Here is a 19,056-nt window from a genome sequence, read left to right on the forward strand (position 1 = left end):
TTGAAAAGCACATAAACACACTAACACACTGCGATAGCGAAAGTGTCGCTGACTATGAGTGTGCATGTGTCTGTGAGTGTGTGTGTTTGTGCTGTACCAGGCAGCTAGCCAGCCAAGGATAAAGTTAGCGACAGCAGCAGCAGCAGCAGCAGCATCAACAGCATCAGTAGCAGCAGTGCAGGACATACAAATGCACTTTGGACGTGGACGACGCGCACTAAATTCGCTTTAATTCACTTTTCATACAAAACAGCAGCAGCAGCAGCAGCAGCAGCAGCAGCGGCGGAGACAGCGGCAGCGGCTGTAGCGGCGTCGACAGTCTAGGCAGTCGAGCCACAAGCACAAAAGCACGCGCCTCACACAGACTTTGACTCTCACACGTACACACACACACGCACACAGAGACAAGCACGTGTTTGTTGTAATTAATTTAAAATATTATTATATGCGCGCGCGAGCGCTAAACTAAAGCTGGGAAACTAAGGCAAAGGAGCTGCCGGCACAGAAGCAGAGGCTGAGGCAGAGCCAACGCAAAGAAACGACTGAAACAGAGACATAGAGAAAGAGGGAGGAGAGTGTGTGTGTGTGTGTGTGTGAGATGCACAGCAAGGGTGGGCGTGTGAGAAAGTAGGAGCACTGACAAGGCAGGGCTAAATAATTATAGCCCACGCGAGCTGCACACGAAGCGGCAGTCAAACAAGCAAAACAACAAGTAAAACCAACTATAGAATTACAAGCAGATGTGCGAGTGTGTGTATGTGAATGTGTGTATTAATGTGTGTCCGTGTCCGTGTCCGTGTCCGTGTCCGTGTCCGTGTGTCCGTGCCCGTGTGCCCGTGTGCTGACACATGTGTAACCTATGAAGTTAAATACAAAACCAAGTACTCTAGTCAAGTTTTTTAATTGACGGAACACAGCGCGACTGGGGCAATGCCATCGTTCCACTAATAACTAACAACAAATTAACAACTGACTGCAATGCACAAACACAAGCGCAAAACTAGTTCAAAACAACACGCACACACACATGCACACTCACACAGATAGACAGGCAGACATCGTGTATGTGCAAGCTCGACATGCTAGACTGTGCGCCAAATGCCAAAAATACCGAAGACGACGAAATTGAAAAAAGTAATAAACGTAAAGCTATTACAAAATCTGATAATGGTCTACTGCTGGCAGTGGAGCGAAAATGCCGGCACATGGACACAAACACAGACTTAGACTAAACTCACACACACTGATAGACAGACACACATGTACAACAGAAAGAGCATGCTAGCAACTAAGAGAAATTCAAGAGAAGAGAGCATGAAACAAATTGGAATCGGAACACAACAACTTGGCAATGGGCAACGCAAGTGTTACACTATGCAGGCAGCGGGAGCAGGCCACATAAAGAACCGTTACAATATGCAGCTGCAGCGCCAGCGCTACAACAACATGCGACGTCAAACATAAACATTGTGGCGCGCGTGCTGCTGCTGCCACGGCCACTGCCGCTGCCGCTGCCTCCGCTGCCTCTGCTGCTCGAATCGTGGCTGGCGCAATATTAATTTCACGAATGAACAACCCTTGAATAACCATACACTTCATGTCCCGTTATTATGGCATTGCTACGTGAATGAGAGAGCGCCAGCGAGAGACACGAATGCACTGAGAGCCGATGCTCGCTCGGAAAGCTTTCAATTTGCCGAACCCGAACGACATAGACAACACGACAAAGTTGCTTCGTTTTGTTTGTTCGGCTGTGAAGAGCCGACAGCTTCTCTGTGTACGCGTGTGTGTGTGTGGGATGGCACTGAGTTTTGTGCGTGTCTGTATGTGCGTGTGTGTGTTTGCCTGTGCTTTTTCATTGTGCATTTCCCAGAGGTGCATTTTTCTGAAAATCTAATTTGAGAGATTGAGATTGTTTGGTCTTTCAATGTTCTGCTCGCTCGTTCGTGTTGCGACGCTTGCAATTTTAGCCCCAGCCACAGCAACAGTAACCATTCTTATATTTATGTGCGTACACATACATACATACAATACATACACACAGTACATACATACGTGTACACATACTTTCGCACAAATGTAGGCAACATATTGGGGAGTTATTACTCAGCTACCGCACATTCCGCTTGTCTGTCTGCCTGTACTTATACACGCACGCACACACACACACACACACACTCACATATACACCGCTTACTTTAATTGGACGCGCGGGCGTTACGCTGTCGTAATTTTTTGAAAAATCTACATACTTGGCCTCAGCATTCGCATCCGCATTCACAACAGCATACGCATTCGCATCAGCATCAGCATCAGTATCCGCATTCGCATCCGCATCCGCGTCTCAACGATAACGATGCGACGCGTCGCAATGGCTTCAATCATTGCGCGCAGCGCTCACTGCGGTTTGACAAACATTTTTCACTGACTGTGCAACGGCAACGACAGAGCGTCGCGTCGCCTCGCGTCCTTCCACAACAGATCTGCCACACACACACACACACACTTACACACACACCCCCTCCGACAATCCGTGTATGTTTGATGAGTGTGCGAGAGTTTTATGGCTGTATTGGGAATGAGCCGTCCAGGCTGAGTAAGCGAATAGCTCCAAGCAGGGGAGTTCGGGGCATTGGGGGCTACGGCTGAGTAGGAGCTGGGGTGATTGGGTTATGCTCTGATTTTAATTTTGAAATCATACAAGTGCAGCACTGCAAAGTGATACATGCGGATTTATTTATTTATATACGTAAGTGCCCATTCATATGAGTGTGTGTGTGTGTGTGTGTGGATACAAATGCGTTTGTTTGTACCCCACAGTCATTCACTCGCTCTCTCTCTCTCTCTCTCTCTCTCTCTCTCTCTCTCTTTCGCATTCTCGCTATGCATGTGTGCGCGAGATACGATAAAGCGACTTACAGGATTTGGATGATGGCTGAAGGCAATGCCGCTTCTGTTTGCAATTTGATAAGCTCTCTGGCATTATTTTTACGACATTTCTTTCTGACAAGCCGCTCGCCTGAAAGTATGCAATAAAAATATCAATGTTGAGTCAATGTGTAAATCTTATTGTTTTAGCATTTTTCCATTTTCCTCTTTTGCTGCTTTTCGCTTTGCCAATGCTAACAACCTCTTCCAATGCCAACATCGAATGTCCAATCAATGCACTTCAAAGTACAGCTTGAAAAGCTACTTCGCAATAGCTAAGTGGAAAAAAATGTTCAAAATATACAAATCAGCATATCCTGTTGCATTAGTTACCATTGACATTTTCATCTTATTAGCAACTATAATCCCATCATCTTTACGTAATCTTCTTATTACCCTGATTTTCCATTTTCAATGGGTTTTGGAAAAAAAAATGTGTGTAAGAGGCCAAAGAAGCCGCAGTAGACCCCATAAAGTATATATATTTTTCATCAGCGCAACGACCTGAGTCGATGTAAATATAACATAAGATATCTATAAGAAAAGCAAATCAGCATCTAAAATATTTAAACACTATAAACATTTTCTTTCATTTAAAAAAATAAAGCAGTATTATTTTGCATCAATCGAAGAACTTTATTACATTAAAATCAAATTTCAATTAACATATCCCAAAAAATATAAAGCGATTTTTATTGCAATTCGATTAGGTTCGTACATAAATATATACACAGTATGTGTTACTTGATCGATCATCTTTAGCAGAAGTTGTACATTTACAAACTAAGACTAAACAGAATAACGGATAGAGCGCTTTAACCATAGGACTAAACGTAATCAATGTGTCGAGGTGCCCTAAATACTATAACTAAGCTAATCCGAAGTTAGAATGTTCCAGATACAATACAAAATGACAAAAGTTAACCTTGATTTTCGACAATATACACAAAGATGCTTTAAAAAATTCTATGCTTTAAAGAAAATAAACTTGATAATCCCGTAGAGCGCCCAAGCCGTTAATGAATAGACGATGGCCAATGTGCTATAATGCAGAACCATCATGCTGAAAAATCGAAAATCACATATAAGATAATATTTGTATATTTATGAGTTCTTAGACTCACCGCTTAATGCGCTTGATGGATTCGGGTAAGTTGCTGGGATCATCCTTCACGACGTACAAGCGCAGCCCATATAAGCTGACCCGGAATAGATTTATCCAGTCCAAGTCCCGCATATCGAAGGCGAATATTCGCTTGTCCCGCTCATCCAATTTGTCTGCCAGCCGTCGCACATTGTCATTATCGAACCGGAACTCATTTGAGCTGAAGAACTTTAAAACGTTGCTGAACTTGTGTATCTTGCGATAGATTTTCATCATTCTGAATGGATGGAATAATAAGACTTCAATATGCGAAATGCAAGGCAAAAAATCACTAATCACACAACTACCTTGGCTTCTTGCCCATCAGAACCATAATTAAGTCCATGAACATGGCGGGCAACGTGTGGTATAAGAAGCAGAGAATGTGATATTGCCACATGTATGGCACGATGGTGAAGCACGGATACCAGATGGACTTGCGCATGGGAATGTCGTTGACGTGCTTGAACCCCGTCTCCATATAGTTGCGCCAGGTGACCATGTTGTCCACATCAGGCACATAGTTATATATGGGCGGCGTTTCATATCTATTGCGTAAAGGTATTAAGTACCACACTGCACTGTTGACGGCTCTGATGCGACTGCACTTACGTGTTTCGTGCCACATCCCAGGCGCTGGCCAGCAAGGCATTCACACACAAATCCACCGGCACTATGTGCGCTTTGTTATCCATATTCCCAGTGAAAACCCGCAACACCCCCGAGCCGATGCCCACAATGACGCCGCAGGGCCCGTACATATTGTCAATCCAACCAGTCACTGGCTCCCGATAGCTGGTGATAACTGAAAAGCGTAGAGCACGAGTCGTAATGCAGTAGAGAAGCCATACAGCTGCCGTAATTCTATATCAAAGCTCATCTTACCAATGCCTGGCCGAAATATGGTCACGGGCAATTTCTTTGCATCCTGCTGCACCACGTTCTCAGCAAGCACTTTGGTGTAGGTATATGTATTCGGGTATCCCTTTATCAGTGTCGGCGTCAGCGTATTCAGCGTGTGCTCGTCCAGGCACTCAGTCAGCTTGCAGGCATTGTCGCCAGTCATTGGGCCGCTGTAGAACTTCTCCTGGATATAGCGCATATTGCAATGGGCAAATGCGGTCGAGACGTGCACGAGAGCCTGAGGATTGAAAGCAATTAATTTAGCTCAATTCTGTCAAGTGGCAAATATAATATGACATATATAATATATAATATTCTTAGGAAGTCAACTTAGTCTGACCTTAAAGAGGGTACATGTATATTGTATATATTATGATATAAGATCTGATTAGCTAATACATATAGCACTCAATTCTTTTATGTAGATAAAGATGAAATTCAACTAATTCTGACTTTAAATGCGCTATATATGCATATACATTATTTATGTATGTATATAATCAAGATCAAGATCTGAATGGAATTAGCTAATATTTAACTCTCGTTTCTCTCAAGCAACGAGAATAATATGTGACTAAGATGGAAATCCGCTAAGCTTTGTCTACGTCTATGGAGTATATATACCTATATGTATTCAATCAAGAGCTGAAAGCGATTAGCATATATATATATCTAAAAGTTCTTTTAAAAATGTAAGATGAAATTCAGCTAAGCTTTGTTGGACTATATAGAGAATCTGAGTATCTGTTTACAATTAGTATCTGAAATGGATTTTTTCAAGCAACGAATACAATATCTTGACTGAGATGGAATCTAAGCTAAGCAATGTCTAACAATTGAATAATATCGAATAACATATCTGTCCATACGGAGATCTATGCTCGATTAGCTCATATACTGACTTGTGGGGATATTTCAAATCAAAGGTTTATACTAATAAGCCCTGTATATCTCTCAATGCTGTCTAATGTGAAATTCACTTAAGCTTTGATTGAGACTGTCCGTATATAGACAGAGTATATATACATCAAAATCTGTGTGGGATTAGTTAGCAGTCTCAACTGTATCCAGGTAATATAATTTATATTATATAGCTTCAGTTATAATCGAGCTTACCTTTAGGTGAACAATCTCTTTGGCCAGCTTGATTAGCTCCTTTGTGCCATGCACATTGATTGCGATTGCCATTTTGAGCTTCTCGTCGAAGCGCACTGTGGCGGCACTGTGTAGCACAATGTTTACATTCTCCTTGATGATCTCGCGTTCGTTCGGGGAGATGCCCAGGCCAGGCAGCGAGCAATCACCGCTGATGATTGTGATCTGACAGCGATACTTTGGATTGGCCTGTTTCATTTTGGCAAAGACCTATGCCGGAGCGAGCGAATAAAGTAGGAGCAATTAATCAGAATTGGATATTCGACAAATCAGTTAGCCATCTATATTGGACAAATTATTTACCGGATCATTGAACAAATCCTCAATGCGTGCATGGGCATCCTTGCCCTTTTTGGTGCGTATCAGCAAATATATTTGGGCCACCTCCGTAACACGCAACAGTTTCTCAATAATAACTGCGTACAAAATCAGTTCGTAAGTAATCAATTATTCAAGTCACGTCCGCGTTTGCCAACTTACTTTTGCCAAAGAATCCAGTGCCGCCAGTGAGAAAGACGCCCTTATCCTTGTAGAACATTTGCATGGGCGACTCATCTGCAAAGATCAATGCAAACAGCCATTAAACAATTAGCCAATTTGATGCGCATCATTGTGCCACTCGTGGGCCTCCCCGCCGAGCTGTGGCAACGGTGGCAACGGTGGCAGCAGCCCCACTCACCATGCTGAATGCTTGTTTGCCACCCACTTGACGCGCGTCACGAATTTAAATGCGCGCCCCAAAAGCCACTTCAATTGCGCATAATTCACGCCGTCACACACAAACACACACACGCATGCACGCACACAGCACGCACACACACGCACACAGCACGTACATAGTCACATAGAGAGTTACACCCAGTCGCACGTAAAGAGCGTTTGGCATGTGGCTGCATTTTGGCCATATGTCAAAATGGCAACAACAACACTCAAAGTTAACGCCAATGCTGACATTGTTGTCGGCTGCCGCTGCTGCTGCTGCTGCTGCTGCTGCTGCTGCTGCTGTTGCTGTTGCTGCTGTGGCTGGCTGCCACTTGTGGGGCACTCATAAATATTTGCAAGTTAGCAGCTCGTCGAGCTATTCATCTATCGTACAAAAGCACACACATTCGTATGCACACACACACACGCACACATGTTTGCATATATAAATGTGTTTAGTAGGCACATTCCTGTGTCTTCAAGGTGCCCATGGTCGGGCCTGGTCTGGTCTGGCCTAATTGCCAATCGACGACGTAAATCACTGTCACTGCATCGGTTATACAGGCTATGCACACACACTTGAGCGCATTGCCCACTCGATAATTGCATAATAAATGCAACATTGTTAAGGACTTCAACTGGCCCATTGGCTGCGGCGTCAAACATAACACACACACACGCACACACATACATATGAAATGCTATTCAGACAAATACGGACACTTAGTGGAGCTGACACCTATTCATCGTATAGATGGATACAGCAGCCCTCCACCATCTATCAGCAGCACCCCAGGGGTCGCACTCAACCAAAAGCACTTGGCGTGCTCACTCAAATGTTTTGTTTACCTATGCTAATTGGCTTAAATGCAACTCAAGCGCACTTCTCATCGCGCCAAGCCGAAACTGAGCCGACGCCGACGCCGACGCCAAAATGGCCCGCCCCCCAGCCCAAACCCATCCACTACCCCACTGCTGGGCACCCGGCCACCATTGTTTATGAGCGCTTCGGAATTGAGCTCCAGACCCCAACGCGTGGCCTCACTTGGAGTGCGGCGTGCGGCATTCGGAATGCGGCATGAGGCGTACGGCGTGCGGCATGCGCATTTAAAGCTTTTGAGCGCTTTGGGGCATTTGTTCAGCGCCAGCGCCAGCGCCAAAGCTAACAACAACAACAACAGCAGCAGCAGCAACAGCAGCATTGCCACTTTGAGTGAATTGTCAACAATTGTGTTGGCTCTTTGGATTTGCGCGCCACCGTTGTCGACGTCGCTGTTGCTGTTGCTGTTGCTATTGCTGTTTTTGTTGTTGTTGCTGGGGCTGTTGCTGTTGTTGCTGTGGCTGTTGCTCGTTGTCTCTCGCAGACAAAAAGTCTGTCACATAATTTGTCAATTTCAACAATTTTGTTTACCACCCCCGCGCACGCCGTGCAGTCTCCGGAAGACAAACGTAATTCTTCATGAATGTTTATTGTTTTTAAGAAACACTGAACTGCTTGCTTTGTGTTTGTATATGTATTGTATATATATATATACTAAGTATATGTGTGTGCTCAGTATTATTGTATATTCACTTTTTGCGGTCATGTCTGAGCCTGACTCTGACTTTGACCCTGAGCTGGAGCCTGACCGTGGCATTGCCCTTCACACTCCACAGGTCACTCACCCTTTGTGCCAGTTATAAGCTGACAATGATCGTCCAATGATTTCGTAAATCCATTCCGCAGGTTCATTAATTTTGCCTCGTCCATGTTAGCCAGAATAGGATTTTGTCGGGCTGCAAATAAGAAATGCAAATTAATCAAACTAATTAATTAAATATGTAAATTTAGAATAATTCTCATATTTTTTTTTTTATTCAAATTAAAATGATTGACAAATTAATTTTTTAAATGTCAAACAGTGTGATTATACCATATTTGGAATATTATTAAATTCGATTAATATGTGATGAGATTTAATAATGGAGTGCAGCATACAAAGCCTCAACAGTTTAAGCCCTTAAAAGTTTTTTGATCACATTGAGCAACCATACCAACAAATTTCATTATTATTGAGTGCAAAATTTAGAATTTATAGTTAGATATTAAACTTTCTACATCAAAATATATAAAAAAAAATTTCTGCCTGACAATTTATTTAATCATTTTATTTCTTTATCTTTTTATTATACATATTATAAAAAAAAAAAAAAAAAAAAATATATATATATATATATAATTTTTATTATATTTTTTTCATATTATTTTATTTTTATTTATTTATTATTTTTATTTATTTTTTTTATTTTATTTATTTATTTTATTTTATTTTTTTTTTTTTATTTTTATTATTTTTTTGCCAAAACAATTTTAAGTTCAAGCATCGAAATGAAACAAAACGAAATTCTAATCTATGTATTATACTCTGAGCCATTTCAATATATTTCTTTATTAGCTTCTGCTTGACTATATAATTTGCAAGATTTTCAAATTTTATTATATCACTAGATCTCACATACATTTTTTGAGGGATATAAACGCCGAGTTTATGTGGTTTTGCATTTGAACAATTTGATGTGGCTCCATTTTGAGCTGAAAGTTGCGAATCCTTTGAAGCAATTAGAGAGTTTGAATGTCTCTTTCTAATTAGGAAATGTTTCAATTGAAATGTGCTAAAGCAATTACAAGACCGGCGGCGGTCTCTATGCGACTGTTTCGTGGCGACTAAAAATCAAATATAAGTGAATTTCATTACAAATTTAATTAAAACTTTACTCTGGCTTTGTGTTCGGCAAAACCGTCACAAGAGTATCGCTACACTAAAATTCTGTAATGAAGTGCCAGACGCACCTGTTGACAGAGGGCGGCAAAAACAAAAACAGAGAAGAAAAAAACAAAAAAACAAAAAAGAAACCAAAAACCAAAACGAAAACCCCAATTTCAACTCGGGTACAAATTTAATAAAATTCATACTAAGCGGCGAAGTGAAAGTCAAAATGAAAGTGGATATCCTCTATACAAAGCCCCACAAGCACTAAATGTGCTATTGTTGGGTTCTTTTAATTAATGCTCCATCGAGAAACACAATAAAAAAAAAAAAAAAAAAAACCCAAAAACTATGTCGGCCAAACCAAAAAATGCCATTGAACGCTTTAAATATTCAAGCCATTCTATTGCGAAATTGCGAGAATAAAAATAAATTACAATATAAATAGTGTAAGTCTATTTTTATATAATGAAATTCAGTTGAGGGCATATATGCTATGCTTCTTAATTAAATATAATCGTTATATTATATATTGTATAAATCAATCAGCGCAATTTTAATATACTCGATAAAACAAGTTTGTACTTTCGAAAATCCGACTTGTGATTTCTATAGTGGTGTCATACTGAGATCAAGCACTGTAAGTACGACTGATTAATTGCCTTTGATAGATAATTAGCTACTACAAATCGAAATGAGTAACTGCTAATTAACCCAACGTATAATTATTCCTTTCTAATAATACACAAGATAAACAAAATAAACATTGTATATAATTACTATATGTTTGAAAAATAATATAGAACAATAAACTGTATTGATTTCAAAATCAATTGTAATTTTACTTTTGCAATTTTATCTATGATTAAACACTCTTCCAAAGTATACATATATCCTTTTTTACACTTGAGGCTTCACAGTATGCTTGCATACAAAGTATGTTCAAGGAGCATCCGCTTCCGAACGGGAGAATACATCAACAGCTTTGAGCATCGTGGTTCATAAATAAGTTATACTGTTAAAACGGTGAGCTGCTTACACATATATGTATATATATATAACAACATTTCAGTATATACTTTAAGTCATTTTAACCTGTTTTCTCTGGAAACACATGTTCAGAGTGCAAAGAGCAGTGCATTTAATTTACTGGTATTTCTCATTAGGCCATATCGATAATATGTAAGTCGTAGAACAAACCCGCAATAAAAAACAAATACAAAAATCGATTAGGGTTGGCAAATCTAATAAAGCACATTCTAGAGAAATCACAATAATGGAAATTCGTAAATTTTCTAAGACCAAAATGAAGTCAAGATCAAACTAAAACTGAAATTCTCAATTTATACATAAATGCAAGAATATTCTCCCTTAATCTCCTTGATTCTACCCTGATAAACGTAAGTATTTGGAAAAGATAAAATATGCATAAAATTTAAATGGACTTGTGAAGAATTCCTGTATATATTTTCCCTTTAAATATTCAACTTAAAGCAATACATTAATTTATATGGAAAATTGTACAGGTATTAATTAAAAGTAAATTCAGTTAATGGACTGAAATATTTTCCTCAATCAGATTCGCAGAGTTTTTTATGTGAATATTTAAGAGTGTAAAACACGATTGAGAATTTAATGAAAAAAAAAATAAAAATAAACATAAATCCTATTTACATTTTCACAAATATTGATTGATAGGGGCATTAGCTGTGCTATATCCACCTATAAACCATTTATGGTTTCAGTATCGTAATGCTATGCTTCTGGCATTTCCTTAATGGATATTTAAGCTTATCAATCATTTTACTTCATGCGTAACATATAATTCCAATTATATTTGCAAATAAATAAAAATCACTACTAATTATACAGCGCGATGCCAATGGATATGAATATAGGCTTCGGGTTTTATGCATAATGAAGGTCAACAGATGTCTTTAAATATTTATGGCGTGTGTTTCAGAATGATGACACATATTCCAGTTCTATTTAAAAGAGAAGTCAATCGTGGTCAGTCTACAATGGATGCAAGAAACTGTCCCTATGGGCATATGATCTATTATAATCAGGGTAGACATAAATTGATTTCAGCATTTCAATCTCCTCAGATTCCTTAAAGCTAATATACTCTGATAACATTGCAAGCCAGTATGGGAACTATTATGTATAATCATAAGTTTAGATACTTCATGCTTTATTCTAGAAATATTTCAATTAAATGCTTCCGTTTCTAATGGGATTTTACATGCATACACATACACAGCTGTTTGCTCGCGTCGGGTCGAGTAATCGGACAATCAAGTTGTAAAACCAGCCAAACAGAAACACAATACACGGGCAATAATTACCTGGGCAGCTAGACAGCTACATCGGTAACTAGGAAGCCCCGTGGCTGGCTACTTATAGTCTTGAATAAAATTTAATTAAAATGCTCATGTCGATGACGCTGTAGAATTTTAATTGCGCACAAATTAAAAGTCAAAATGTCAACACCCAAAAACTAAACAGAAACTAGGAAAAAAAAACCATATATACAATGACAATTAATAATAAAAATGAAAATTACAAACTCAAAAGTACGCAATGATTTAATTACTTGATTATCGACGACTAGCTGGCAAGTTCAATGAAAATCTACTATAGGTAAATGGCGAGCGTATAACAATGGCCGCGTTGCCAGACTCATGTAATAAATGTAAAGAAACACGATTCGCTGCACAACAGACAATGCAATCGAGAGTGCGGGCCAGAGCAACGGGGGGCGGGGCGATATAAGAGTGGACATTAAATAATTTGAGTGTCGAAGCCGCGCACAATTAACCCATATTTGCAATGGAAACCAGCCAACAAGCCAGCCAGCCAACCTACCAGACACTCAACCAGTCAACCAGTCAACCAGTCAGTCAGTCAGTCAGTCAGTCAGTCAGTCAGTCAGTCAGTGAGGCAGTCAGCCAACTAGCATGTTGCATTTCACACCAATTGGGGGAATTTTCACCCGCTTGGCTCGGCGCTCACTCAATCGTATGAATGACGAAAGCACTGAGAGGTGAGGGGCGAGTGCATAGGCAGGTAGACTGCATGGGCAGCTTGCCAACCTGACTAGCTGGCTGACTACTGACAGACTCACAGACTCACTGACTGACTGACTGACTGAATGGCTGGCAATGTCGGGCAGAAAGCCACAGCAACTGATTGCACCACACCGGCGACCACAGCGCCACCAACGCCAACATCAAAATTGGAGAACGCACTGCACTGCACGAATTGTTGGCGACTTCAGCTATGATCCGGGCTTGATGGTGTCAGGGGCAGTTTGTAACTAAGGGTTGGGGGTTGTTTTTGTATGCGAATTTATACATTGTTTAACTATAGGCCACAGCTGCAGGCACTGTGCTCGCCTTTCTATTGTTGTTGTTATTAACTTTTTGTTGTTGCTGTTGTTGTTGTTGCGTCTGCTGTTGCCGCTGCTGTTGCCATCACTGTCGCTGTTGCCTGTTGCCTGTTGTCGGCGATGCACATCGAAGCGCAGCTAATTGAAACATTTTGCACACTGTGTCAAAACTATGCAAATAAATTTGCAATCATAAATATTTATTTAACAAACATAGCAATTTGTACGATATTGCTGTGTTATTCTAAATTATATATTGTTCAAGAAATTTAGTGTGCTGTGAATATTTTAAAATTTTACATTGCATTTTTAATATCGAAATTCACTTAGTTTGTACGAAAAATACGATTTAGTTAAATTTTCATTATGATATCATTTTCATTTCACTGGAAAATAATTTGCCTAATGATTTTTTATTTTTATACTCATTCACGAAAGTGAATCAGTATATTGGTTTTGTGCAATGTCCGTCTTGCTGTCCGTCCGTCTGTCCGTCTGTCCGTCCGTCCGTCTGTCCGTCTGTCCGTCTGTCCGTATGAACGCAATCTATTTCGGCGCTATTGAAGCTAGAGACTTGAAATTTGGAACACATACTCGTGTATATCTCCGGTTTATAAAGTGTTAAAATTTTCCCGATCCGCCCACTAGGGGCGTGGCAAATAGGAAAATGCATTTTCCGATATACCAGAAATCATGTTTGTTGAAGAGCTAGAAAGCTGAAACTTGGTATGTAGGTCCGCGTTGACCACCCAAGATCACGAGCTATGGCGGATATATCTACGCCCATTGGGGGCGTGGCAAATCGGATAAAACTGTATCTCCTAAAGTTGTAAACCTAGAATGCTGAAATTTTGCACGTCAGCTAATGGTATGATTCTATAAAGTCTGAAGATAAATTATAAGTCTACGCCCGTTGGGGGCGTGGCAAATCGGACCTGAAGATATAGTGATTTTTTAAATTCTCCTATATTTTGGACACTATTGATGACAGAGACCTCAAATTTTGTATATATACTCGGACTGATCACCCAAGACCAAAAAGTTTTGTCGGATATATGTCCGCCCACAGGGGGCGTGGCAAACCGCAAAAGTTTATATCTCCTAAAGTATAATAGCTAGAAGCTTCAAATTTGGATAGTTGAGTTACTGGTAGCCTCCTCTATCGATTCCCCAAAAATAATTTTTACGCCTCTTTGGGGGCGTGGCATATCGAAAAATACCCTGCAATTTTCACATTTTTTTAGGGTAAGCATTCAAACTTTGCAGTTAGGGTAACGTTATCTCTTTCTAAAAACTGACCAAAAATGAGGTGTCTACGCCCAGTTGTTGCGTGGCAAATCGGAAAAACCTGTATATTCTACAGTATTAGAACGAAACTTAACTACTAAATTGTTGATTGGATGTGAATGAGTATTCCGCAGTCGGTAACGCCCGACTGCAACGTTCTTACTTGTTAATAATAAAAATGACAATATTTTTTCATTTTCATTAATTTTAAATATTTTTATTTATTTTTTACAATAAATAATATAATTAATTATCATTTATTATTCATTGTTTTTTTATGCTCTTATAAAAATATTTAATTGTGTATAATTTATACGGCATATAATTTAATGCCATAATGAAATTAATAATTGTGATAGTACAATATTTCTAATTAAAATTCAGTTATCAATTCAGTTTCCAATTGAATAGCTGCCTACGTATAATAATAATATAATTAGCATCATGGTAAATTTCCCATAATTTTAATTACATTTATTTATGTTATTGTGAGCACAATGTAAACATACAGTATTATTAATTTATACCAACATAAAAATTGGTAATATTATTAATATTTAACTGTAAAGTAATTTACATAACAATCGAAAACTGAAAATATGAAGATGCACTTCAAAGTCTACTAATGGTAGACGGGACTGCCAAAGGAATACTTAAGTTGTTCCTCTATGTTATAAAAAAATATCAAAGAATTAACTCAATTCAGATCTTGAACCCTGATACCGATTACTTATCAAGAAATACATTAATTACCTATGGGCCGACTTGTGCTGACTGTAGCTATATCCCATTTATAGCAACACTTTGAACAAATCTCTTAAAGATTTTTTGAGGATTATATAAATTCCGTCACGATATTCGCATGGGCACAAGCCTTTTGCGACACTGTTGAAGTGATTCTCATCCCAATGCCATAATGCTTTTGGCACTTTTGATACTGATACTTGGCTGTGGTCCTCGTACTTTAGCGCTTGTTTACCGCCGATGCTGTGGCAACGGCAAAACTCGAAACAATGGTCCAAAACAAAAGACAAAAGTATGCACCGCAACAATAACAACAAAGCGAACAACAACAACAAACACCCAGAAAACTGAAAGCAATGCAACAAACATTGCAGCGTCAACGACTGCGCCTCGCATATTTCAATGAACCCAAATGCGAATCGAAGAGGCAGCTCCTCGCTGTTCCGTTAACACCGTTTGCCCCCACTGCTACATGCCTTCCATTCTCCTCTCCTTCTTCTCGTACTGGGTTGCCCGCACTTGCGAGGCCCATTCGCTTTGAATTTTATTTAATGCTTTTGTAATAAAGTGCAAAATGGTGAAAAAGTGCAAACAAGGGCTTTGGGAGCAGCGGAGGCAGTGAGCAGTAAACAGTAAGCAGTAAGCAGTGCACAGGGAAGCCCCATTGCATAATATCAACAACATCATCATCAAACGCAACAACAAACAACAGCAGCAACAGCAGCAACAAGGACATGGCAACAGCAATAAGAACGACGGCAGCAGCAGTGGCCACATTAAAAGAAGAAGAAATAATTAACAGCAACAGTTTGAAAGTCCATAAAGCGAAAATGGTTGTCGTTGCCATCAGCAGCGCAAAGCCTTCCACTTCGTCCGTCCATCCGTGCGTACGTCCGCCTTCAGCCTCTGCTGCATACTTCATCCCTCATTGGCTCCGCCGCATGTGGCATGGCCATACAACTTCCGGCTTCCGACTGGCTGACCGGTCGCTTGGCCCAACAACTACAACTACAACAACAGCAGCAGCTATATAGCTGGAGATTGTTTGTTGTTCTGTGTGCTGTGCTCTGAAGGAGGGATTGGGATTGGGATTGGCGACGGGATTGGGTGAGTACTGAATCTGTGCCGTGCCGCCCACAGTGGCAATAAGGACAGAGGCAAAGTCAGTGAGAAAAATATTCGTTAAATCTATTAAAAGATAATTACGTGAAGACAAATGAACGGTAGGTTGGGCACAGAACCGGGACCGGGACCGGGTCCTGGAACGGGACTGGCAACAGGACCGGGACTGAAGCTGTTATCTCTGCGGTTGTCTGCGGTGCACACAGACATATGTACGTTATTATTATTTGAGTTCGTTGATACGATAACGCTAATGGATATGGATATTGATTATAGTTTTTATGCTGCTTGCTGAAGCTGTCTGGCCCAGCTGCCACTCCCACTGTCCGGATAATGATCATTTCGATTATATTGATGCGTCATTTTATGAGCCGCAATGGTATTGAAATTGAGTGGCTTGTGACAGCTTCTAGTTTATGGCGGCACATTAATGGTCCACGCTTGCAACAACATATTCATGATGGCCCCAAACGCAGGGGAATCTCAATTATTAGCAGCTCTAATATGTCTATGTGTGTCTGGGGGATGCTTCTGAGTGTGCGTGTGTGTGTGTGTGTGTGTGCTTAGCTTTAATTAATACAACAAAATGCGAATGCATATACGTAATTATTTGTAGACACTGTGATATTGAGTTTGCTCATTTAACGTACATAAACACTTCAATTAGAATGCACATGAAGCGTGGTGGGAAAACTTTTTGAAAATCTTTTTCAAAAAAACGTAAATAGCTACGAAAATATAAACAAATTATTAACTGAAATGCATTGAATAAATAGCACAATAGTCAAGTGTCATCGAAAGTGATAATGTTTACCACTAATTGCGAGAAACACCTTTGCCTGCATCGTTAGCAACGAGGTGTGAAAGGTTGGGGTCAGCTAATTGCGTACAACCGTGAGATTTTCTGAGATACAAGCCCATTCGAATTGCATCAGCGGAGTGCACTCAAATCGAACTGTAAAAGTTCTTGCCATGCTAATTAGCCCGGCCAATTTAGTTGCGGAGGGGCACGTGTGAAATCTTTTACATATATGCCATTTATTCAATTATGAGTTTCATGCAAAGCAGACAAAACATTTTCAATTACAATGCTACGTGTCGCTTTCTCTCTCTTTCTCTCTCTTTCTCTCTCTCTCTCTCTCTCTCTGTCTCTGTTTGTCTGGTTATTCCCAATGCCAACCGACAGCTCTTATCAGCTTTACATCTGTCGAGCTAATGCCAAAGTGTTGCGCATGCGTAAACCGTTGAGGAGAGAAGGCGCGAGGGAGGCGGCGGAGGCGGGCAGAGCTCAAGCTAATGACCGTTGGCGTCAACGTCACATGGTTGATATGCCTCATTGATGCCATTGTGGTTGCGGTGCCCGCCACACCTCTCTGCCCACTTAAACACAGGCAAACTCACGCACATGAAGATACATCCATTGTGCGCACCTGAGTGTAACCGAATTGTTGTTGCTGGCTTACTGGCTGTGTTCGCATTGCTATTGCTGGTTATGTTGTGGGCCTGGCCATAACATTTGCCTATCAGTTAGGCAAATATTAAAAGCTCGCTTTCGCATTGCCACATGCCCAACAGCAATCATATCAAAATGCTCGTATAGCAGCTGTCATACATCATGATTGAGGCAGACGCCAGCCTGACACGCTTTGCATGTAATACCTAATTATGAAAGTTTTCAATGTTCAATGATAACAACTAAACGACAATCGAAATAAGACATTAAGTATACGCGGCATTGCACAATTAATATGCACGTATTACATTGTAATCAATTGCATTCCATCAACCCGTGTGTCTGTGTGTGTGTGTGCGTGTGTTTGTGTTTGCTTCAGTTTGTACTCATTTCTATCCAACTTACTCCGGTTGCTCTGGTGCAACCGTAAAAGCAATTTAATTATTGCCCATTATATCATTTGAATTATATGCCATGTTCATTTTGCAATGTAATTAATTTCTTATAATTTAATTTCGCTTTAATCAATTCCGCGACGCTTGAGCTGATTCAATTTTTTTCTGTGATTTGTGCGAGTATTTTCTAAATCAAATTCAATTGTTTCGTTGCGCAATTATTACACCAATTAATTTATGGCCAATATTTCAACATTGAAAATAGCCCACACAAATATATATAAAAAGAAAAAATCCACATAAGTCGCGCACTGAAATTTTAATTACATAATTCGCGCATTATCAATGACAAGTCCAAAAAAAAAAAACTTCATGTACACAAAAAACTAATTTAAATAACGGTAAAAAACCCCAACAACAACAAACACGAGACCTTACAAAATCTATTTGCAACAATAACATGCAATAAACATTGCCCGTTAGACTTGTAATTTATATTAATTAATAGGTTTTTTAGCGCTGTATTTCCAGCCAAAATCAACTGAGAAATAGCCCACAAAATAAAAAAAAATAAAAAAAATACCAGACATAAAAAACAACAATCAAATATATAAAAACATATATAAATAAATAATATATAAATAAATATCGAGCTGCAATTAACCTGAAGCCATTTGAATTACAGCGTATTTATTATTTCCAGCGACAAGCTTTTATTTTTGTCGTGCTGCTCTGCCAATATTTATTTTGTTAATATTTATGTTCGAATAAATGTACATAATTTAATGAAAAGTCTCCTCCTGACTCGTTGGTGCTACTGTATATTTAATTCACAATTTTATTAAATCTAATGCGCTGATTTGTGTTGCGGCTGCCACTGGTTTTCCGCAGTTAACTATATTTTGCCTTAATTTACACAAATGTAAATAATAATAATAATAATAAGCAATTAAGAGAGCTCTGATTGAGACTGCTCGACTGCGAGATGCCCTTCGATGAACTGACATACTCAAGCACGTATAAAATAAAATATAGCAGAAATCAAAGTTGCTATTAAATTTACTTTTATTTAAACATTTTTTATG

General features: G+C 39.6%; 1 protein-coding gene across 1 annotated transcript in view; it reads right to left on the minus strand.

Moving 5' to 3' along the window:
* Positions 1-3,589: 3,589 nt before the first annotated feature.
* wat (waterproof) overlaps positions 3,590-19,056 on the minus strand; it is a 32,218-nt gene continuing 16,751 nt past the window's right edge. The window contains exons 2-10 of the mRNA XM_018000706.2: positions 8,498-8,608; positions 6,611-6,685; positions 6,434-6,546; positions 6,092-6,340; positions 4,958-5,213; positions 4,685-4,877; positions 4,381-4,620; positions 4,053-4,310; positions 3,590-3,991 (exon numbers count right to left, since the gene is read on the minus strand). Of these exons, the coding sequence (XP_017856195.1) occupies positions 3,895-3,991; positions 4,053-4,310; positions 4,381-4,620; positions 4,685-4,877; positions 4,958-5,213; positions 6,092-6,340; positions 6,434-6,546; positions 6,611-6,685; positions 8,498-8,582 (1,566 nt within the window). The 5' untranslated portion in view covers positions 8,583-8,608 and the 3' untranslated portion in view covers positions 3,590-3,894. The remainder of the gene's footprint in view (positions 3,992-4,052; positions 4,311-4,380; positions 4,621-4,684; positions 4,878-4,957; positions 5,214-6,091; positions 6,341-6,433; positions 6,547-6,610; positions 6,686-8,497; positions 8,609-19,056) is intronic.

This window comes from Drosophila arizonae, chromosome 2, assembly GCF_054131065.1.
Source record: "Drosophila arizonae isolate 15081-1271.41 chromosome 2, UAZ_ARI_1.0, whole genome shotgun sequence".
NCBI lineage: Eukaryota > Metazoa > Arthropoda > Insecta > Diptera > Drosophilidae > Drosophila > Drosophila arizonae.